Here is a 23574-nt window from a genome sequence, read left to right on the forward strand (position 1 = left end):
GTACTGCTACTAGCAGCTCTAGTACAAGATGCATGGTGGGTGGCCTGTTTATCTACTAGTATTTCCTTTTCCGTTTGTTTTTCTGCATGATCCGTTATGCCGAGGCCGTGCTGTCTGATGCGGGAGGCTAATTGTACTGTGTTTTGTGCACTTTGGGTACTGGCAGTACCATGTTCCTGAGCAGCTAGCATAATAGGATCTACTGTCTTGGCCTCATGGGACATGGCTGATTGCCCGGTAATCTGAATTACGTTTCAGCACACGATCGCTTCATTTATTGTGTTCGTCTTAGGCAATCACCGTGATTTGCTCGGCCACACGGGCGTGCTGTTCGGTTCTGGTTTCCTGCCCAACTGTACTGCTGTACACCATGATAGAATTAGCTGCAACTTGATTATGGGTTTAATTTGTCATCTCAACCGCATGTTGTGCTGTCCGCCCTGTCGCATCTACTCTGGTTGACATTTGTAACCTCGTATTCAGTTATTCATTGACTGCTTTGGAATTAATTTCTACGTATAGTACAGTTGTTGGCATATTTGAAGTCCGCACTGTTCACAGCCAGATCTGGGTTAGGAATTGAACCTGGATTTGAAATCAAATCATGTGGTCCGCTCAGCTTAGACACGAGGGAGTCTTTTCACGGGTGACACCGCGCTGACGCCATCCCAGAGCAGCAGCAAGCCGCACGAGTAGCAGACGCCAATTGCATTTTTCTTTTCTTTCGAGGATCATCAGCAGAGGCCAAACAGGAGCCGCCTTCCCCGTCAGCGCTAGCTTTGGTTCCCACTCACCAGACGCCGTGTGGGGCAGCCTTGCCGAGCCCAGGCGTCAGGCACCCTAAACCCACCCACCCCCACTCCCCACCCACCCACCCACCCCTGGTGCGGTGCGCTTGGAGCCGCCAGCCCCGGGCCCACCCATCGGCCAACGGGGCTGCTATCTCCACGAGGTGCGAAAAGGCAATGCCATGGACGGTATTATATTTAAGCAGGCTCGAGGGGGGTCGAGGAGGGGTAGGTGGTCGCTCTCGCATCGCATCCCCATCGCACCGCGAACCCAACACTCGTCTTCCTTCTCCCTCGACCTGCGCAGCGCAGGCGGATCTCATCCCATCCAAGGCAGGCAGGCAGGCAGGTCAGGCAACTCGTCCCCTCCCCTCCCCTCCCGAATCTCCTCCCCTCGTTTGTTTCCTTGCTTGTGCCCCGACCGATCTCCGCCGCAAGCCCGCCGGCCCGGGCCCGGGCGAGTTTCCGCTGGCGCGGAGGAACCGAGGCGGCCCCGTCGGCGAGACAGGCAGTAGCTAGATACTCTCGGTGGGCGGGCCGCGTCGCCGGACGGATTTCCTGGTCCCCGGCGCTAGGTGCGTGTTCCTAGTCCTAGTCCTAGGGGCGGGCGGGGGGCTGAAGTTGAGCCACGCACGCGACGCGGTGGCTGGCTCAGATCCACGGGAGGCCGCGAGAGTTGATCGAGTAACGGCAGGGAATCTCGCGCCGGGACGCTGGACTCGACGGGCCACCCAAAGCGGGAATCGGCGGTGGCAGTTGAATTGCCCGGCACAGCACGCTGACCTGATTGCCGGCTGGACGGACCGCCGGCACGCACTCTCTTGCCCTGGGCTTCCACTGCATCATCCTCTGTTTGGTACTGCTACTAGCAGCTCTAGTACAAGATGCATGGTGGGTGGCCTGTTTATCTACTAGTATTTTCTTTTTCGTTTGTTTTTCTGCATGATCCGTTATGCCGAGGCCGTGCTGTCTGATGCGGGAGGCTAATTGTACTGTGTTTTGTGCACTTTGGGTACTGGCAGTACCATGTTCCTGAGCAGCTAGCATAATAGGATCTACTGTCTTGGCCTCATGGGACATGGCTGATTGCCCGGTAATCTGAATTACGTTTCAGCACACGATCGCTTCATTTATTGTGTTCGTCTTAGGCAATCACCGTGATTTGCTCGGCCACACGGGCGTGCTGTTCGGTTCTGGTTTCCTGCCCAACTGTACTGCTGTACACCATGATAGAATTAGCTGCAACTTGATTATGGGTTTAATTTGTCATCTCAACCGCATGTTGTGCTGTCCGCCCTGTCGCATCTACTCTGGTTGACATTTGTAACCTCGTATTCAGTTATTCATTGACTGCTTTGGAATTAATTTCTACGTATAGTACAGTTGTTGGCATATTTGAAGTCCGCACTGTTCACAGCCAGATCTGGGTTAGGAATTGAACCTGGATTTGAAATCAAATCATGTGGTCCGCTCAGCTTAGACAGGGGGGAGTCTTTTCACGGGTGACACCACGCTGACGCCATCCCAGAGCAGCAGCAAGCCGCACGAGTAGCAGACGCCAATTGCATTTTTCTTTTCTTTCGAGGATCATAAGTAGAGGCCAAACAGGAGCCGCCTTCCCCGTCAGCGCTAGCTTTGGTTCCCACTCACCAGACGCCGCATGGGGCAGCCTTGCCGAGCCCAGGCGTCAGGCACCCTAAACCCACCCACCACCCCACTCCCCATCCACCCACCCACCCCTGGTGCGGTGCGCTTGGAGCCGCCAGCCCCGGGCCCACCCGTTGGCCAACGGGGCTGCTATCTCCACGAGGTGCGAAAAGGCAATGCCACGGACAGTATTATATTTAAGCAGGCTCGAGGGGGGGTCGAGGAGGGGTAGGTGGTCGCTCTCGCATCGCATCCGCATCGCACCGCGAACCCAACACTCCTCTTCCTTCTCCCTCGACCCGCGCAGCGCAGGCGGATCTCATCCCATCCAAGGCAGGCAGGCAGGCAGGTCAGGCAACTCGTCCCCTCCCCTCCCGTCCCGAATCTCCTCCCCTCGTTTGTTTCCTTGCTTGTGCCCCGAACGATCTCCGCCGCGAGCCCGCCGGCCCGGGCCCGGGCGAGGGTTCCGCCGGCGCGGAGGAACCGAGGCGGCACCGTCGGTGAGGCAGGCAGTAGCTAGATACTCTCGATGGGCGGGCCGCGTCGCCGAACGGATTTCCTGGTCCCCGGTGCTCGGTGCGTGTTCCTAGTCCTAGTCCTAGGGGCGGGCGGGGGGCTGAAGCTGAGCCACGCACGCGACGCGGTGGCTGGCTCAGATCCACGGGAGGCCGCGAGAGTTGACCGAGTAACGGCAGGGAATCTCGCACCGGGACGCTGGACTCGACGGGCCACCCAAGCGGGAATCGGCGGTGGCAGTTGAATTGCCCGGCACAACATGCTGACCTGATTGCCGGCTGGACGGACCGCCGGCACGCACTCTCTTTCCCTGGGCTTCCACTGCATCATCCTCTATTTTGTACTGCTACTAGCAGCTCTAGTACAAGATGCATGGTGGGTGGCCTGTTTATCTACTAGTATTTTCTTTTCCGTTTGTTTTTCTGCATGATCCGTTATGCCGAGGCCGTGCTGTCTGATGCGGGAGGCTAATTGTACTGTGTTTTGTGCACTTTGGGTACTGGCAGTACCATGTTCTTGAGCAGCTAGCATAATAGGATCTACTGTCTTGGCCTCATGGGACATGGCTGATTGCCCCGTAATCTGAATTACGTTTCAGCACACGATCGCTTCATTTATTGTGTTCGTCTTAGGCAATCACTGTGATTTGCTCGGCCACACGGGCGTGCTGTTCGGTTCTGGTTTCCTGCCCAACTGTACTGCTGTACACCATGATAGAATTAGCTGCAACTTGATTATGGGTTTAATTTGTCATCTCAACCGCATGTTGTGCTGTCCGCCCTGTCGCATCTACTCTGGTTGACATTTGTAACCTCGTATTCAGTTATGCATTGGCTGCTTTGGGATTAATTTCTACGTATAGTACAGTTGTTGGCATATTTGAAGTCCGCACTGTTCACAGCCAGATCTGGGTTAGGAATTGAACCTGGATTTGAAATCAAATCATGTGGTCCGCTCAGCTTAGACACGGGGGAGTCTTTTCACGGGTGACACCGCGCTGACGCCATCCCAGAGCAGCAGCAAGCCGCACGAGTAGCAGACGCCAATTGCATTTTTCTTTTCTTTCGAGGATCATCAGCAGAGGCCAAACAGGAGCCGTCTTCCCCGTCAGCGCTAGCTTTGGTTCCCACTCACCAGACGCCGCGTGGGGCAGCCTTGCCGAGCCCAGGCGTCAGGCACCCTAAACCCACCCACCCCCCACTCCCCACCCACCCACCCACCCCTGGTGCGGTGCGCTTGGAGCCGCCAGCCCCGGGCCCACCCATCGGCCAACGGGGCTGCTATCTCCACGAGGTGCGAAAAGGCAATGCCATGGACGGTATTATATTTAAGCAGGCTCGAGGGGGGGTCGAGGAGGGGTAGGTGGTCGCTCTCGCATCGCATCCCCATCGCACCGCGAACCCAACACTCGTCTTCCTTCTCCCTCGACCTGCGCAGCGCAGGCGGATCTCATCCCATCCAAGGCAGGCAGGCAGGTCAGGCAACTCGTCCCCTCCCCTCCCCTCCCGAATCTCCTCCCCTCGTTTGTTCCCTTGCTTGTGCCCCGACGGATCTCCGCCGCAAGCCCGCCGGCCCGGGCCCGGGCGAGGTTTCCGCCGGCATGGAGGAACCGAGGCGGCACCGTCGGCGAGCCAGGCAGTAGCTAGATACTCTCGGTGGGCGGGCCGCGTCGCCGGACGGATTTCCTGGTCCCCGGCGCTCGGTGCGTGTTCCTAGTCCTAGTCCTAGGGGCGGGCGGGGGCTGAAGTTGATCCACGCACGCGACGCGGTGGCTGGCTCAGATCCACGGGAGGCCGCGAGAGTTGACCGAGTAACGGCAGGGAATCTCGCGCCGGGACGCTGGACTCGACGGGCCACCCAAAGCGGGAATCGGCGGTTGCAGTTGAATTGCCTGGCACAGCTCGCTGACCTGATTGCCGGCTGGACGGACCGCCGGCACGCACTCTCTTGCCCTGGGCTTCCACTGCATCATCCTCTGTTTGGTACTGCTACTAGCAGCTCTAGTACAAGATGCATGGTGGGTGGCCTGTTTATCTACTAGTATTTCCTTTTCCATATGTTTTTCTGCATGATCGGTTATGCCGAGGCCGTTCTATCTGATGCGGGAGGCTAATTGTACTGTGTTTTGTGCACTTTGGGTACTGGCAGTACCATGTTCCTGAGCAGCTAGCATAATAGGATCTATTGTCTTGGCCTCATGGGACATGGCTGATTGCCCCGTAATCTGAATTACGTTTCAGCACACGATCGCTTCATTTATTGTGTTCGTCTTAGGCAATCACTGTGATTTGCTCGGCCACACGGGCGTGCTGTTCGGTTCTGGTTTCCTGCCCAACTGTACTGCTGTACACCATGATAGAATTAGCTGCAACTTGATTATGGGTTTAATTTGTCATCACAACTGCATGTTGTGCTGTCCGCCCCGTCGCATCTACTCTGGTTGACATTTGTAACCTCGTATTCAGTTATGCATTGGCTGCTTTGGGATTAATTTCTACGTATAGTACAGTTGTTGGCATATTTGAAGTCCGCACTGTTCACAGCCAGATCTGGGTTAGGAATTGAACCTGGATTTGAAATCAAATCATGTGGTCTGCTCAGCTTAGACACGGGGGAGTCTTTTCACGGGTGACGCCGCGCTGACGCCATCCCAGAGCAGCAGCAAGCCGCACAAGTAGCAGACGCCAATTGCATTTTTTTTTTCTTTCGAGGATCATCAGTAGAGGCCAAACAGGAGCCGCCTTCCCCGTCAGCGCTAGCTTCGGTTCCCACTCACCAGACGCCGCGTGGGGCAGCCTTGCCGGGCCCAGGCGTCAGGCACCCTAAACCCACCCACCCCCACTCCCCACCCACCCACCCACCCCTGGTGCGGTGCGCTTGTAACCGCCAGCCCCGGGCCCACCCGTCGGCCAACGGGGCTGCTATCTCCACGAGGTGCGAAAAGGCAATTGCACGGACGGTATTATATTTAAGCAGGCGCGAGGGGGGTCAAGGAGGGGTAGGTGGTCGCTCTCGCATCGCATCCGCATCGCACCGCGAACCCAACACTCCTCTTCCTTCTCCCTCGACCCGCGCAGCGCAGGCGGATCTCATCCCATCCAAGGCAGGCAGGCAGGCAGGTCAGGCAACTCGTCCCCTCCCCTCCCGTCCCGAATCTCCTCCCCTCGTTTGTTTCCTTGCTTGTGCCCCGAACGATCTCCGCCGCGAGCCCGCCGGCCCGGGCCCGGGCGAGGGTTCCGCCGGCGCGGAGGAACCGAGGCGGCACCGTCGGTGAGGCAGGCAATAGCTAGATACTCTCGGTGGGCGGGCCGCGTCGCCGAACGGATTTCCTGGTCCCCGGCGCTCGGTGCGTGTTCCTAGTCCTAGTCGTAGGGGCGGGCGGGGGGCTGAAGCTGAGCCACGCACGCGACGCGGTGGCTGGCTCAGATCCACGGGAGGCCGCGAGAGTTGACCGAGTAACGGCAGGGAATCTCGCGCCGGGACGCTGGACTCGACGGGCCACCCAAGCGGGAATCGGCGGTGGCAGTTGAATTGCCCGGCACAGCACGCTGACCTGATTGCCGGCTGGACGGACCGCCGGCACGCACTCTCTTGCCCTGGGCTTCCACTGCATCATCCTCTCTTTTGTACTGCTACTAGCAGCTCTAGTACAAGATGCATGGTGGGTGGCCTGTTTATCTACTAGTATTTCCTTTTCCGTTTGTTTTTCTGCATGATCGGTTATGCCGAGGCCATGCTGTCTGATGCGGGAGGCTAATTGTACTGTGTTTTGTGCACTTTGGGTACTGGCAGTACCATGTTCCTGAGCAGCTAGCATAATAGGATCTACTGTCTTGGCCTCATGGGACATGGCTGATTGCCCCGTAATCTGAATTACGTTTCAGCACACGATCGCTTCATTTATTGTGTTCGTCTTAGGCAATCACTGTGATTTGCTCGGCCACACGGGCGTGCTGTTCGGTTCTGGTTTCCTGCCCAACTGTACTGCTGTACACCATGATAGAATTAGCTGCAACTTGATTATGGGTTTAATTTGTCATCTCAACCGCATGTTGTGCCGTCGCCCTGTCGCATCTACTCTGGTTGACATTTGTAACTGTGTATTCAGTTATTCATTGGCTGCTTTGGGATAAATTTCTCAAACTTTTGCCCACTGCAAACAATTGCTCAAGAGTGAAGCTTATTCTTTCGTCTAGTTCATATTAGCATGATTATTTGTTCTATAAAGGTAGGCTTTTAACCTTTTCAGTCAAACATATGCATGAATTACTTGACACTGTTCTGCTCTGTACCTGACGTGTTTGGTGCATCTCTTTTCAGGTACAAGATGGCTCTCACCAGAATTGGTCTTGCTGGCCTCGCCGTCATGGGGCAGAACCTCGCCCTCAACATTGCAGAGAAAGGCTTCCCCATCTCTGTCTACAACAGGACCACCTCCAAGGTCGATGAGACTGTCCAGCGCGCCAAGCTAGAAGGAAACCTTCCTCTCTACGGTTTCCATGACCCTGCATCCTTCGTCAACTCCATTCAGAAGCCACGTGTCATCATCATGCTTGTCAAGGCCGGCGCACCTGTTGACCAGACCATTGCGACGCTCGCAGCTCACCTGGAGCAGGGCGACTGCATCATTGACGGAGGAAACGAGTGGTATGAGAACACGGAAAGGAGAGAGAAGGCGATGGAGGAGCGTGGGCTCCTCTACCTCGGGATGGGTGTTTCTGGAGGAGAGGAGGGTGCCCGCCATGGCCCCTCCATGATGCCTGGAGGCTCATTGGAGGCATAACAGTACATTGAAGACATTCTTCTCAAGGTGTCTGCTCAGGTCCCTGACAGCGGCCCCTGTGTCACATACATTGGGAAGGGTGGATCCGGAAACTTTGTCAATATGGTTCACAATGGCATTGAGTACGGTGACATGCAGCTGATCGCTGAGGCGTATGACGTTCTCAAGTCGGTTGGCAAGCTTACAAACGGTGAGCTGCAACAGGTTTTTGCCGAGTGGAACAAGGGTGAGCTCCTCAGTTTCTTGGTCGAGATCACTGCTGATATATTCAGCATCAAGGATGACCAGGGTGAAGGCTACTTGGTCGACAAGGTCCTGGACAAGACCGGGATGAAGGGAACCGGGAAGTGGACGGTGCAGCAGGCTGCTGAGCTCTCTGTGGCTGCTCCTACCATTGAGGCGTCCTTGGATTCCAGGTTCCTCAGCGGACTCAAGGATGAGCGTGTCGCGGCTTCCAAGATCTTCCAGGGCGACTACTCCAGTGGCGAAACTGTGGACAAGGCACAGCTGATCGAGGATGTGAGGAAAGCCCTCTATGCCTCCAAGATCTGCAGCTACGCCCAGGGCATGAACATCATCAAGGCCAAGAGCACGGAGAAGGGATGGGGCCTCAACCTCGGCGAGCTGGCCAGGATCTGGAAGGGCGGGTGCATCATCCGCGCCAGCTTCCTCGACCGCATCAAGAAGACCTATGACAGGAACGGTGAGCTCGCCAACCTCCTGATCGACCCTGAGTTCGCGCAGGAGATCATGGACAGGCAAGCCGCATGGAGGAGGGTTGTCTGCCTTGCCATCAACAACGGGGTCAGCACCCCTGGCATGTCCGCGAGTCTGGCCTACTTCGACTCCTACCGGAGGGACAGGCAATTTTTTCTGGTTCAGGTACTTTTTTCAAATTCGTGAACTTTTTAAAATTCCAGTTACTTTTTCCCTATTCGTGTAATTTTTCAAGTTTGGAAAAAGTTCCTGGATTAAAAAGAACACGAACTTGGAAAAAGCAGGCGGTTTCGAAAAAAAGTAAACGAACATGAAAAAAGTACACAGATCTGAAAAAATGTACGGGAATTTGAAAAGGTGTGTGGGTTTGAAAAAATTATGCAAACTTGTTAAAAGTACTCGAACTTGTAAAATTTACATGAACTTGTAAAAACTATGAGAAATTAAAAAACTGACGGATTTGAAAAAGTACACGAATGTGAAAAAAGTATGGGGCCTTGAAGAAAGTACGCGGATTTGAAAAAAAGTATGTAAATTTCAAAAAAAGTTCACTGATTTAAAAAGAATATGTGAATTTGAGTCAGGACCGCTCAAAACCGGGGTGAGTTTGCAGTAAAACCGGTCAAAACCGAGACCAGGGGACGAACCTTGTCCGGTTTCAATAATTGGGTGTGTGAATTGTTCGGTTTCGTAGTTGGGGGCTAAATCTAGACTGCACCAAAAATCAAGGGGCAAAAGGTATACTTTTCTCTTTTGATAAAGCTTAAGTTTGAGGCGGTCTTTTGAAAATGTGTCGGGCCAAATAAGTTGAGCTCCCTAATGGGGCAGGAGTGGATTTTTATTCTCGATGACCAGTCTGGATTTTTATTCTCGATGACCAGTCTGGTGATAAAATTCCTTTTATCAATGAGCAAATGAGATGAAGCAAAGCTTTTGCCTCGTTTAGAAAATCTTGGTCTGTGGTGACATGCTTATCTTAGTACTAAGGATGATTATTTGTTAGTAACATTATGTATGCCAACGAGCCTCCCTCTCCTTGTGCTGTAAAAAGAAATTTTACCGTGTGAAAACTGATGGCTTTTGGGGACACGAAGAATGTGAGGCAGGTCGTGTGAGGAGACGCCCAAGTTGACCAGCTGGAGCAGGTCAGGCAGGTAGACAATGAGAAGCAATACGTCAGCGAACCTCTCGATATATATCATTGTTTGAACGTGTAGAGGTGATGTGTTGGTCCGTCACCACCGACGACTTCACAGGAGAAATTGATCCATTAGACGAACCAAACTTTGGGTAGGTACACACGATTATTAAAAGGTGCAACTCTAGAACAAATCAGGGAAGTGTTGCATTGAATAAAATACAGATGTTCAATCTGAGTGGAATGAAAAAGAAAAAACATAATGACAGTGTCATTAGCAGAAAATCCGAGAGAATTGATCCATCACAATAAAAGTGGTGGTTTTTTTTTTTACTGATGACACCGCTTTTGAGGTGTTTTGCATTTCACTTGTTCAATCTGAATGAAGACCTAAAAATCCATGCCCGACTTATAAACCCAACCGGAGATAATAGTTAGAGCCGGTTTGTGTGCTGGACTAGGGGCTTGTATCGTGAGAAAAAGAGAAAAAAAGATGCGCGCGCGTGTGTGTGTTTGTATTTTTTTCATGTGACTAATCTGTAGGCGAATCCCAACATGCTCTATAGAAGCAAGTTTTTTCACATTCAGGTGAAATCGTCAAACGAGGTAGTATTACTTTACAAAATGCTTCCGCAAGTCCCAATCTCTTCTCCCTAGTTTAACCGGCACGTCACGTAGTGTCGCTCGCTGAAAACCTTAAACTTATGGATTCTTTTTTTTTAAGTTTAAGAATATGTTAAACTTATGGATTCTATCTAAACCACTCGCGCGGCATCTTCCACGACGTGCACTACGTAAGCGTCGCTGTCACTTGCACGTCCCAAGCGTTTTCCACCAACAGTGATCAGTCTCTCTTGTTGATTGATTAGCCTGATTGATAACAAAAGCTGCATCAGCATTTAGTATCATCTCTCACCCTTGTCGTGGCAAGTTGCGATCTAGGAGTAGATTGCATGGCTGGCGGTGGTACGGTTTACACGCATGGTTTGATTTGCCATGTTTACAGTACAGTTTGTCGAAAGTACAGTAATAATTTTTGTAGCCCATGCCCCATCAACAATGCAAAGTGCTTACGTAGGTGCTTAGAAAAACAAGCCGATTTTTTCTTAAACACCGGAAAACATGCAACAGCTATTTCTATATACACTACTTAAAAAAAACAGTGTTATTTTTCGTGCTGGCAGAACACCATTCTACCTTCTACCATCCTTCATCTGCCCCTCCTCCCGTACATTCTCCTCACACGTAAAGAACCAACGGACAGGGCCGGGCCAGCCGGCCCTGGCATCCTAGAGGCCCTTGTGCGAGCTTCGTATAATGGGCCCTTATAATTGACTCAATTTTTCTTTCAGTAAAGGACGTAGCACCGTTTTTAGATTCAATTAATTGATTTACATGTTAGCTCCTTTTACTTTTCTCACAACTTGATGATAATTGCATTTTTGAAACATTCTTACAAAAAAAAGGAGAGAGCACCTGAGTTCTTGAATCTTGGTTTTGGAGTAAATTAGAAGAAATTCTACGCTCCATCTATCCAATAATCAAAGTTCATGCAACGACACAACCTGCTGAATTTACATGACTGCAATTTGTGCAAAAAAAAAGAGGAATCGAGTAGGTTAAACATCAGCAATGGTTCATCTCATCAATTTGACTATTATGTCAACTGATCATAACAGAAATAAGTAGACAAAGATCAAGGAATTATGATCTAAAAATTACCTGAATCAGCAAAGCCCTTTGTTGCTTCGCTTCAACAATGCCTGGACTTCACGTCTGCATCGCTTGCCCTCACACACTGATCACATCTAACTGACAATGGACGGCCATGCTGCTCTCGCGTTCTTCCCAGGGGCCCAGGACCAGAGTGTGTCGCCGGCTGGCCTCCATCCGTCGGGTTTCTTGGGGCTGTTTATATATATGAGAAAACAGTATAGTTTTCCCCCTCAAATCCACATTGATGGATCCATAACCCCCTGAACTCCAATACCATATAATTTACCCCTTTAAATTGTCAAGACCGGATAAATCAAGCCTCATAGTGGTTTTTTCTTTTCTTTTCTTTTCTTTTCTTTTGAGAATCATGAGCAGAGGCCAAATAGGACCCGCCTTCCCTCCGCCCCCGTCAGCGCTAGCTTTGGTTCCCACTCGCGTCAGAGACCGTAAACCTACCCACCCACCCACCCACCCCTTTTTTTTTTTGATGGTAGTGCGGTGCGCGCTTGGGAGTTGGGAGCCGCCAGGCCGGGCCCACCCGTCGGCCAACGCTATTCTTCTATTTAAGCAGGCGCGAGGGGGGTTGCAGAGGGGTAGGTGGTCGCTCTCGCATCGCCCTTGCTCCTAGACCCACGCAGATCTCATCCAAGGCAGGCGCAGGTCAGGCAATTCCCCTCTCCCCCTCCCCCGAATCTCCTCCCCATCGTTTGCTTCTTTGCTTGAGCCCCGCCCCCGCAGCCCGGTCCCGGTCCCGGTCGAGGTTTCCGGCGGGGCGGGCGGAAGATCCGAGGCGATACCGGCGAGGTGTAGCTAGTTCTAGGCAGATGGGTCCACGAGTTTCCTGGTTTACGCCTCAGATTAGATCCACGGGATGGGGTGGGACTTTGGGAGGGAGCAGTCCAGTTGACCAACTAGTGGCGTGGCAGGGAATCCGGCGGCGCTGATTGCGTCCCAAGTCTGCTCAAACACTAGATTAGATTGTACCACGAGCCAGCGCTAGTTGATTTCCTCGGCAGTTCGTGTGCCGGACGGACGTACAGCCAGCCAACACTAGTTGCCCTGCGCTTCTACCCGTATGTACCGTATGGCCAAGGTGTTGGTAGTGATAGCCGTGGTCGAGGATGCAAGACAGCCTGTTTACTCTCACGCCATAACTCTGATTCTTTCTTTTTTGTTATATATATATATATATATATATATATATATATATATATATATATATATATTTTGTATGGTCGATGATGCTGAAACCATGCCGTCTGATGCTGGATGGTAGCTGCGCTGTGTTTGGTGAATGTTGCTAGTGCTCCTGAGCAGCCCCGACTGCAGATTATGTTTCAGCATACTGTCGGTTTCTTGAGTCATCTTAAGCAACAATCCATGTGCCTCGCTCAATCACGCGGGCGGGTGCTGCTGTTCGATTCTGATCTTCTGCTGCCTCAACTATGTTGCTCTACACCATGATACAATTAGCTGCAAGTTGATTACGGATTTAATCTGTCATCTCAATCCCATGCCGTGCTGTCCGCCCTGTCGCATCTATCCTGAGGACATCGCGTCAATTCTGATTGACGTTGTAACCTCATATTCAGTTATTCACTGGTCGCTTTCTGGATTATTAATTTCCTTCAACTTTTGTTCGCTGCAAACAATTGTTCGGAATGAATCTTGTTCTTGCGTCTAGTTCATATGCATCATCATTTGTTCTGTAAAGCCAGACTTTTAACCTATCGAGTCAGATTTGCATAAATTACTTGACACTGTTCTCTTCTGTGCGTGACGTGTTTGCTGCATCTCTTTTCAGGTACAAGATGGCTCTCACCAGAATTGGTCTTGCCGGCCTCGCCGTCATGGGCCAGAACCTTGCCCTCAACATTGCAGAGAAAGGGTTCCCCATCTCTGTCTACAACAGGACCACCTCCAAGGTCGATGAGACTGTTCAGCGCGCCAAGCTAGAAGGAAACCTTCCTCTCTACGGTTTCCATGACCCTGCATCCTTCGTCAACTCCATTCAGAAACCACGTGTCGTCATCATGCTTGTCAAGGCCGGTGCTCCTGTTGACCAGACCATCGCAACGCTCGCAGCACACCTGGAGCAGGGCGACTGCATCGTTGATGGAGGAAACGAGTGGTACGAGAACACGGAAAGGAGGGAGAAGGCGATGGAGGAGCGTGGACTCCTCTACCTCGGGATGGGTGTTTCCGGAGGAGAGGAGGGTGCCCGCCATGGCCCCTCCATGATGCCTGGAGGCTCATTGGAGGCATACCAGTACATTGAAGACATTCTTCTCAAGGTGTCTGCTCAGGTCCCTGACAGCGGCCCGTGCGTCACATACATTGGGAAGGGTGGATCCGGAAACTTTGTCAAGATGGTTCACAATGGCATTGAGTACGGTGACATGCAACTCATTGCTGAGGCGTACGACGTTCTCAAGTCGGTTGGGAAGCTCACAAACGGTGAGCTGCAGCAGGTTTTCGCGGAGTGGAACAAGGGTGAACTCCTCAGTTTCTTGGTTGAGATCACTGCTGATATCTTCAGCATCAAGGATGACCAGGGTGAGGGCTACTTGGTCGACAAGGTCCTGGACAAGACCGGGATGAAGGGAACCGGGAAGTGGACAGTGCAGCAAGCTGCTGAGCTCTCTGTGGCTGCTCCTACCATTGAGGCGTCCTTGGATTCCAGGTTCCTCAGCGGGCTGAAGGATGAGCGTGTCGCGGCTTCCAAGATCTTCCAGGGTGACTACTCCAGTGGTGAAACTGTCGACAAGGCACAGCTGATCGAGGATGTGAGGAAGGCCCTCTACGCCTCCAAGATCTGCAGCTACGCCCAAGGCATGAACATCATCAAGGCCAAGAGCACGGAGAAGGGATGGGGCCTCAATCTCGGCGAGCTGGCCAGGATCTGGAAGGGCGGGTGCATCATCCGCGCCAGCTTCCTGGACCGCATCAAGAAGGCGTATGACAGGAACGGTGAGCTCGCCAACCTCCTCATCGACCCCGAGTTCGCGCAGGAGATCATGGACAGGCAAGCTGCATGGAGGAGGGTTGTCTGCCTCGCCATCAACAACGGCGTCAGCACCCCTGGCATGTCCGCGAGTCTGGCCTACTTCGACTCCTACCGGAGGGACAGGCTCCCTGCCAACCTCGTCCAGGCCCAGAGGGACTACTTCGGGGCGCACACCTACGAGAGGGTTGACATGCCCGGCTCCTTCCACACCGAGTGGTACAAGATTGCCAACTCAAAGATCTAAGATGCTGCTGCTGCTCTACCAAGAGACGGTCCATCAGGTTTCGTCTTTCCGGTATCCTTTGTTGCTGCCAGTCATGAGTCCTTTTCCTGTAGGGGAGGAACCGCCGTTTAATTTTTATTATTTGAGTAACGAGTCCTGTATTTATTTTCTACAAGGAGATCACATATTCTCTCCAGTCTCCGCTACTTCCATGTGATTGATCAACCCTGGAGGGAAGACATTGCCATTCTGAATTAGTTTGAATAAAATGTGTTTTTACCTACCTGTGTTTGATAGCCAGTGTTCCTGCTTTCTCAAGGCTGCTTTACTTGTTGCTTGTTTGTTGTGTCATATGATTCTCACAAAATTTTGTTGCTATCTCGTGTCTATGGTAGCATGTGACAGTCCTTTCCTTTTTGTTTGGAAGATAGGCCATGTTTGCCTACCCTGTTTATGGTTTTTTTGGGTACTGGATCAGGTATGGTACAGTTCTTGTGTTACATAGTTGAGTTGTGACACACTGTCAAAAGAAAGTTACAACTGTGAACATAAGTAATCATGAAAGGTGTGGTACTACTGGCCTCTATGTAGTTCAAAGATGAGTCAGTTTTGTCGGAAGTTTGTAAGAAATCAGCTCATTTCGATAAAATATTACATTGAGTTTCATCTGAGATCGACCCATTTATATTCTGAGGCCCTGTTTGTTTGGGCTTTTGCTTCCGCTTTTGCAGCTTTGTCACTTTGACCAAAAAACTATAAAAGCTCCTAAATAGGTGCTTCAAAAACCATAAAAGCTCCAAAAGCACCCATTTAGGAGCTTTTATAACTTTTTGGCCAAAATGAAAAAGCTGCAAAAGCAAAAGCAAAAGCTCAAACAAACAGGGCCTGAACCAATTAACATCCCTCATCCATTTATATTCTGAACCAACTTTCATCCCGCATCCTGTAGATGCTGGACTCAACTGTCTGTACTTGATTGCCAATCATCAGTGCTTAGTCTGACCAGGGAGTCTCCTGGTGCGTGTCGTGCAAAGACAGCTCTTCTTTGCAGTGCGTAAACCGAGTTTGCTACTCTGCTTCCGGTATTGTTTCCTACTACTCCCTCCGTCCGGGAAAAGTTGTCCGCGACTTAGTTCAACTCTAATTTTGCAAAAAACCTCTTCTACGTCTTAAACTGTTGCAAATCAGCCCCCCCTCAGCTTCTTCCTCCTTCCTCCGTCGCCCGATCCATCCACCAAGGAGCCCGACCCCGACTGCAGCTGCTCCTCCAAGGCGACCACCTCGACGGGCGCCTCCTCCTCGTCGCCCTCCTCGCCGGCGCAGGTTCCTCGTGCCTGCGGCAACCCCAGCCGCCGCTCCCCTCTCCCTGACTTCCGCAGGCAGGGCCACGCGGGTCTTCCCAGGTGGCGGGACCTGTTGCTGCCGCTGCCATCCGTCCGCCACCTGCCGCTGCCGTCGCCCGCCACCTACTGCTGCCGCTGCAGCCCGCCCGATCGAGTCCGCGCGGACCTGTTGCTGCTGTTGGCGACTGCATCTGCTGCTGATGTCGGCGACTGCATTGGCTGCAGGTACTTCCTGAAAAATGGACTGATTGTGGCTGATTGATCTGAACCTGTGTCAACTGCAGTTTCAGTTACAGTGTGAATTGCATTATCAGCACACTTATGTAAGCATTGTACTTTGTGAAATCTTTGCTGTTCTTTGTGAAATCTTTGCTGTTCCATCAGAGTACTGTACCTGAAAATTAGTGAAGTTGATTTACACCAAGAGTACTCCAAAATTGTACTGTAAGGAGTTGCTCCTTGTGCTGCTGCTGCTCCTCCTGTTCCACCATCAATGGAGTTAAATGGATGTAAAATTGACAGTTCTTGATTAAAAAAGTGTATCAAGAGGCCACAAAAATTGTAAACTTCTCTGAAACATGAAAATTTTGGACTGATAATGAATCTGGCCATGTTTGAGGTGTTTTGACAACTGAATTTGGCCATGTTTTGACACTGAATTTAAATGATGTAATATGCATATTACAAGAAGTTTCATAAAACAAATAGAAGTGCTTGTGAGGACAAGCTGTGTTCAATCAACTTGATGTTCAGAACCTGTCATTTTCTATGTGCTTGCGAGGACAAGCTGTGTTGATCAGTGCTAGGATGCTAACACCACAAGAAAGCATGCATGCCATGTTCAGGCTTCTTTTTCTTAGTGCATATAGAAGTGGCAACTAATCACCACAAAATGGAGTGCATAGGTTCAGATTTGAAGCATGCATTTTCCATACATAGGTTCAGACTTTAAGCACGAAAATGTACTCCTGTAGGTTAGCAGGAAGAGCTTACAGATGTTCCATATGGCAAGGGTGACTTGACGCCATTACGAAAACCTCGCCGTACATCCACTCGGCGCCGCACAGCCTCCCTGAGAGCAGTGAGTGAGCGAGTGGCATCAGTTAGTGAGCTCAAAACCAGTTCAGTCAGTAGCAGTAGCAGGATGGAGCAGTAGAGTGAGTGTGACATCACTTGATGCACTAATTCAGTCAAAAGCAGAGTGAGAGAGGCAAATTCCGTAACCTGCAATGTCCTAGCCCAATCTATATAAAAAAGTGACATCAATTTGTGCAAATCCTAGCAAAATCTATATAAAAAAATTTGACAGCTTCAGAACATCCTAGCACAATCTTTTCATTATCTCTGAATTTCTAAATAGAGTCTACATACCGCAAAAATTTGAGAAAACTACTGAATTATTGTTGTTTAGTCATTGTTTCTACTGTAGTTTTCAGTATTTTGTACAAACTGAAAACTGATTGTGTTAGACTAGGAGTACTTGATTGTGTTAGACTAGGAGTACTTGCTTAATTCATCATGGTTTTCTTTTCACACTAGGAGTACGTGCTCAAATGAACAAGGAGTACTTTTAATTAATTTCAATTAGCTAGAATTATTTGAATTAGCTAGATTTATTCGAATTAATTTGGGATTATTTGAATTAGCTAGATTTATTTGAATGAATTTGGAATTATTTGAAAGCCTAAAAATCAAGCAGAGAGCAGAGCAGTGCAACCTCCTCTGAATGAAAATATCATGTCACTGGAAAGCCCTAAAAAGCAAGCAGGGAGCAGAGCAGTACAAGAGTTGATTGATGTTTCTTCTGTTGAAGTTACCATGTTTCTGTAAGGAATGGCCATCATGTTCCTCTAGTTACCAAAATGAACAAGGAGACTTTTAATCTCTCAGAAGTCATTGAAGCATCTTTTAATAATTTGTAAGGAACAGACTTTTTGAAGGGAAGAAGATTGGTTTCATATAAAAGGTTTTCCTGAATAGACTTTTAAGCTCAGGCAGTAACTCTAGGCAACACTATAATACATAATTTGGCAGGCCTCAAGTAAGAACTGTAGAACTATTTTGTCACCAAACTTAAATAAAATTTGGCTCCATATAAAATTTAAATAAAAGAGCACTTTGGCTCCACATGATAGGAGTATGTAGCTCCATATGATAGGAGTATGTAGTCCAAATAATCATCTTCTTAGTTGAAAGCCTTTAATTCACGTAGTCCTAAAATTTCTACACACAGAATGGACAAGCAATATTCCTAAAATTTCTGCAATTACAGTATATTCGATCAATGCAAATTAAGCACTCATGAAACAAGTCTATTTGGTCAATGCAACTATGTGGTGCTAGCGCCTTTTGTCTTTGTGGTTGGGCACAGTTTGGCACAATCTGGTCATCTGACCAAAATAAAAGGTGGGCAGATGTCTTGAGATGCTGTACCGTATTTTGAATTTCTTGAGATGCTGCAGATGGTAATGGTACATGCTCTTTTAATTACACCTGTATTTGAGGATCCAAACAGCTTTGCCTACGGTTTACACCAGGTCAAATGGTCAAAAAAATTCAGTTTGCTGTTCCATGTAAATATTCAGAGTAATTCACAATCTTTTCTAACATCATATTTTCTGAATATTCAGAGTAATTCAGTTTGCTGTTGGGATTACACTGGCATATGCACCTTGTTCGAAGACAAGATTTGCAAATTCGGTGAACATTCTAAGTCAAGACTGAACATTCAGTGTTAAGTGTTAACACAACACTGGCATATGCACCTTGTTCGAAGACATGATCAGTTTTTAGGAAAGACAAGATTTACTAATTCAGTTTTTAGGGAAGACAAGACTGAACATTTAAACTCTGGAAGCTGGCATTCAGCAAAGGCTGAATATACAAATTCAGTTTTTAGGGAAGACAAGACTGAACATTTAAACTCTGGAAGCTGGCATTCAGCAAAGGCTGAATATACAAATTCAGTTTTTAGGAAAGACAAGATTTACTAATTCGGTGAACACTCAGTCTGAACATTTCTGAATCTACACACACCTTGCTCGAAATTGATTTGCAGGGCATCCTGTTGGTTGTCTCCCTTCATCAACTTTGGGCTGGTCTTCTTCCTGGTGCACACGGTTCAAGCTGGCCCTACTGAACACAGCAATGCAAAGAGCATCAAGCAGTAATAGAGAGCAGAGAATGGAAACCCATGAAAGTGCAGAGTTTAAGCTCTATTCAGCAAATGAAAGTAGCAGTACGAGGCGCTAGGCTGGCTTAAGTAAACATTCGACCTCTCTTGACGAACTCAGGGGCTGGCTCGACGGTCTCGACGGGGGTGGGCAGGAGCGCGAGCCTCCGGCACGCTGCAGCGTCGCACACCTCCTCGAGCACCGTGATCAGCCGGCCCGTAGTGGAGGCGAGCGCGAGATGACGGCGTTGGCGTCGACGAGGGCCACGGCCAGGCCACTCGAGTTGGCGCAGCTGGACACGATTCGGCTCACCGCCTGCGCGGACGATTCCTTGGCCACCGTCTCTCGCCGCGTCGCGGTCGCGCCCCACGCCACGGGGGCTGGGGCGGGGGTGGGAAGGCCGCGTCGCAGCCCGTCGGGCCGAGGGCCGGCCATGCTTCTTCCATCAACGCTAGGAGGGAGGGGGTGGCCGCGAGCAGGAGACGCGGCGGGTGGAAGATGAAACAATTTTTTGGGTGAAAGAGGGAAGATTCGGGAGGCAGGCAAGGGAGGCAGGGGAAGGGAGCGGCGGAGGAGGCAGCTGCGGCGGCGGCGGAGGACGCGCGGCAGAGCAGGGGAGTAGCGCGAAGCAGGGGATCTCGGGCGTTCATGCGCCCGACACAGCGGCGGAGTGTCGACCGGAGAAGACGAGGAGTGCCGGTTGTGTCGGAAATTAGCTGAGGGTGTTTTTGTAAAATGATCACGGGGACAACTTTTTCCGGACGAAGGGAGTACTTCATTGGCACTATGGTGCATCTTGCAGGCATTTGACCGCACCTCACCCGCCTCTTCGCCGCCGCTGATATTTTGTAAGATTTGTGGCCATGAAACTGAAGATGGTCACCATGGCATTGTCATTGTTCGTTGCCCTCAGAGATCCAATGCGCAAAGTATGGGACTTACCTTGGGTTCGTAGGACCGGACTTGCTGTTGGTGCCACTCTCTTCCATGGTGAAGATGCAAGAGACATAATAGTACCCTACTTCTGTTATAATAACTGATGTAAGGAACATCCAAGAGAAGAATATCTGTGGGAGTTGGCTCCCCGCTTCTAGGCCCCCCTCCCCCCCGCCGCCGACGGCTCCCCCGCACGGAGCCGCCGCCGCAGTGGCCGGAGCCCGCCGTCGCCGCCAGTCCCTTCCCCCTCCCGTTCCCCTTCTCCTTCCTCCCTCCCTTCCCCGTACCCCCGCGTCGTCTCCCTGAGCGAGGCGACCGGGGGCCCTTCTGTTGTACGGTGGAACCCTAGATGGAGATCTTTCACTTAATGGAGGGGAAATCCCCAAGAACAAGAAGAACACAAATGGAAAAACAAGAGGAACACTCAAATTGACTTGACCCAATCACACATGTGCTAGATCCAATCACACAAAGAGAGATACAAAGGTCCAAATCCAACATAAGAAGATACAAGAGGTAACTAGTTCATTCCAATCCTATGAGGAAAGAGGTCTTGATGATCCTATGATGGGGATCCTTCTCCAAGAGGAGGCCTTGATATCCATAAGAGGATCTTCTCCCTTAGGAGGTCATGATCTCCAAGAGGAGGAAGATGAGCAAAGCTCTCTCAATATCTCACATATACTTTGCTACCCTCTAGAACAAGCTAGGTGAGGGGTACTTATGGTCTAAGGACGAAATGGGGGAAAAACGGGGGTACACGGGTCATTTGACCCTAAGTGCACGCAGGCACATTTCGGGATGTCCGGGCACCCGGTGTAAATGTCCGGGCACCCGGGGATGCTTGGGAGGAGGAGGCCGGGCACCCGGGGCTAAGGGGCCGGCACCTGGGGATGCTTGGGAGGAGGAGGCCAGGCACCCAGGGCTAAGGGGCCGGCACCCGGGGTGCGCCCAGGGGGGTTTCGGGCACCCGGGGGGTGAAGGCCCGGGCACCCGGGAAGGTCAGAGGCATCCCGCCCCACTTGGTCGGCCGGTGCGGGCACCCGGGGGTGTATGGTGCGGGCACCCGGGGTGTCTAGAGAGCCTCCGGTTTCTCTCGTCTTGGGGTCCCTTCTTATTCTTCTTGGGGCTCCATGTGTACTTGGAGATCCCTTCTTGCTTCTTCATGGTCTTCTCCTCGATACCTAGTCATGCACTAAGTCTCCGCTTGAGGTAGAAGCCATTTCTCATATGAAATCAAAGGGAGCTCGAAGAGGAAAGAGGTAACCTCGGTTTCAATAGTACGTGCATGGGTTGTTGTCATCGGTCCACTTAACGTTCGTGGTGGTAATGGAATGCACATGGGGATGACCGTGGGATGCTCCGCATCATCTCCTCCCCCTTGGGAAAGATCCATCTTCGGATCAAAAACCAAATCACCATGGGAAAGAGAGGGCGTCGACGTGTAGAAGTGGACGATCACCAAGCACTTATCAAGTTGAAGCTCGAAATGGGCACTCTCCAATGTTGCAACGTCTTGTGATTCCTTCAAAAGGAGCAAGGACAACAAATGCTTGGAAAAACAAATGTGGGCGTTAGTGCCAAACCAAGCATTCAAGTGGTGATTCATCCAACAAGTGTCGTCATCAAGCATAGCATATGGTTTGACAAAGAAGTGTGACATGGCATGTAATAAACACATAAATTGAGCACAAGTAAAAGGATCATGGAAACAATCATGCAAAGGCGAGGTAAATGTGCTAATATGTGTGACAAGAGAACAAGCATCTACCGCAATGTCATAGCAAGCATGCACAAGGTGCTCAATGAACGGTCTATGGTAGGCATAAGAGTCATTCACAACACCGAGTGAAATGAAATGTCTAAACACATGGGGCAAGTGCAAGACAATCCAAGCATAACATGCATATGGTGTGGTGAAGATAGTGTGGCTCTCAACACAAATGAGATAGCAATTGTGCAACATGTGTGAGGCAATCAAGTCGTGCAAGTGCGAAGATGCAACATACTATAGGTAATCATGGCATGTCATGGTTGCAAGTAGTAGGCATAGGAAATGCACATGGCATATCGCAAGCACGAACACAAAACAAGATCAAGGTATCATCATAGGCATTGGGCACAAAGCAAACATGTCAATAACAAGCAATATCTCCACCAAGCTTGCAAATACACATACAAGTTGTAGAATCAATCATCATGTGTAATGCAAAGTATGGGTCACAAATGCATGGTAAAGGCATAGGAATAAGCATGTCGTGCAAAGTGAACATGGCAAGATGGGCATAGAGTATGTAGTGGACAATAACCCATAACCATGAGGGCCATGTAGAAGAAATGCGTGAAGTCATTGTGTGGAGGGAGCGGTAGTAAGGATACTCCACGGAATCCCAAATCATTGTTGCTCTCAAGAGCTCGTTTCTTCAACTCATGGCATTGTGAGGTTGACGAGTATTCGTGAGTACCTACACAAAACAAAGGCAAAGGAAAAATTGTCTGTGCGTGGTATATGTGCACATCATCCATTATGATGCATACGTACATGTGTTCGTTAGCACAAAATATCCAATGCGGTGGTGTGATGGTGGGAGTGGATTTTTCACCGAGCTTGGACTGTGGTAACAAGTGAATCAACGGCTAAATGTGAAATCTTGAGAGACATTCTCTGCTTCCCGGTTCATAGGACCACTGGGTTTGTGTCCATCAATTCTTTTGAAAGTTCTGAACGTAATTTATGTGGTACAGTATCTAGAAGTTGATTTGTTTCTCGATAAACTTCGCCAAACGTGGAAGGACCTATTTTGTTATCGTAGAAATCAGAGTTTCTTTTGTTCCCTTACTATAAGCGTGGACACACTTACAAAGTGTTGACTTAAACACAAAATTCATAGGCCTTACAAACATCGGTTTTGCCCGGTTTTTGTGCTGACTCACCCCGGTTTTGATCATGTTGGTTCAAATTCGCATAATTATTTCAAACCCATGAACTTGTTTGAAATTCGCGTAATTTTTCAAACCAACTTACTTTTTACAAGTTCACATAATTTTTCAAAAATCGCTCACTTTTTCCAAATCCGTGTAGTTTTTCAAATCCGCATACTTTTTCCAAGTTCACGTATTTTTTTCTGGTTCAGGTACTTTTTTCAAATTCGTGAACTTTTTAAAATTCCAGTTACTTTTTCCCTATTCGTGGACTCCTCTACCTCGGGATGGGTGTTTCCGGAGGTGAGGAGGGTGCCCGCCATGGCCCCTCCATGACTCCTCGAGGCCCGTCTCATCTCCATCGCCAGCCCCTCCTCCTCGCATGACAGCGGAGGAGGAGGCCCGTCTCATGGCACGTGTGCTAGAGGACTCCATGCACACGCACAACGAGCGCCAATGGGAGGGCCTCGAGGAGATGACGACCCTCTCCGCAGCCGGCGACGTCGCCATCCCCGAGCTGGAGATGGTGCCGAAGGAGGAGGTGGTGGAGGAGCCGCCGGTGGCCGCGTTCCACCCGGGCCTGTGGGCCAGGGGTGGAGTTGGTCATGCACCGCAGAGCAGATGGCGGCCGCCGTGGGGGGCGTGAAGTGGTGCCCCACGCCGCC

At 50.4% G+C, this 23574-nt stretch overlaps 2 protein-coding genes, 1 long non-coding RNA gene and 1 pseudogene across 4 annotated transcripts; 2 read left to right on the top strand and 2 right to left on the bottom strand.

The window, feature by feature from the left end:
* Positions 1 to 7274: 7274 nt before the first annotated feature.
* LOC125518048 (6-phosphogluconate dehydrogenase, decarboxylating 1-like) lies at positions 7275 to 8637 on the top strand. The gene has a single exon (XM_087531464.1). It carries the CDS (start codon positions 7837 to 7839, stop codon positions 8635 to 8637), a length of 801 nt encoding a protein of 266 aa, XP_087387590.1. The 5' UTR covers positions 7275 to 7836.
* Positions 8638 to 11808: 3171 nt separating this feature from the next.
* On the top strand, positions 11809 to 14818 carry LOC125523633 (6-phosphogluconate dehydrogenase, decarboxylating 1). The gene is made up of 2 exons (XM_048688678.2): positions 11809 to 11965; positions 13110 to 14818. The coding sequence occupies exon 2, from the start codon at positions 13117 to 13119 to the stop codon at positions 14554 to 14556; it is 1440 nt and encodes a 479-aa protein (XP_048544635.1). The 5' UTR covers positions 11809 to 11965; positions 13110 to 13116; the 3' UTR covers positions 14557 to 14818.
* On the bottom strand, positions 14697 to 19293 carry LOC125523634 (uncharacterized). 2 transcript variants are annotated; one of them, XR_015611975.1, is made up of 6 exons: positions 19154 to 19293; positions 18915 to 19013; positions 18312 to 18399; positions 16872 to 16950; positions 16273 to 16357; positions 14697 to 16147 (listed from the first exon to the last, which is right to left on the bottom strand). It is a non-coding gene; the product is annotated as an uncharacterized LOC125523634 (long non-coding RNA). The 2 variants fall into 2 exon arrangements; XR_015611974.1 differs by having other exon boundaries at positions 14697 to 16156.
* LOC147956821 (uncharacterized) lies at positions 19137 to 20245 on the bottom strand (annotated as a pseudogene).
* Positions 20246 to 23574: the final 3329 nt, after the last annotated feature.

Source organism: Triticum urartu, chromosome 7A (assembly GCF_056163025.1).
Source record: "Triticum urartu cultivar PI428250 chromosome 7A, HENAU_Tu73, whole genome shotgun sequence".
In the NCBI taxonomy this organism is placed as follows: Eukaryota; Viridiplantae; Streptophyta; class Magnoliopsida; order Poales; family Poaceae; genus Triticum; species Triticum urartu.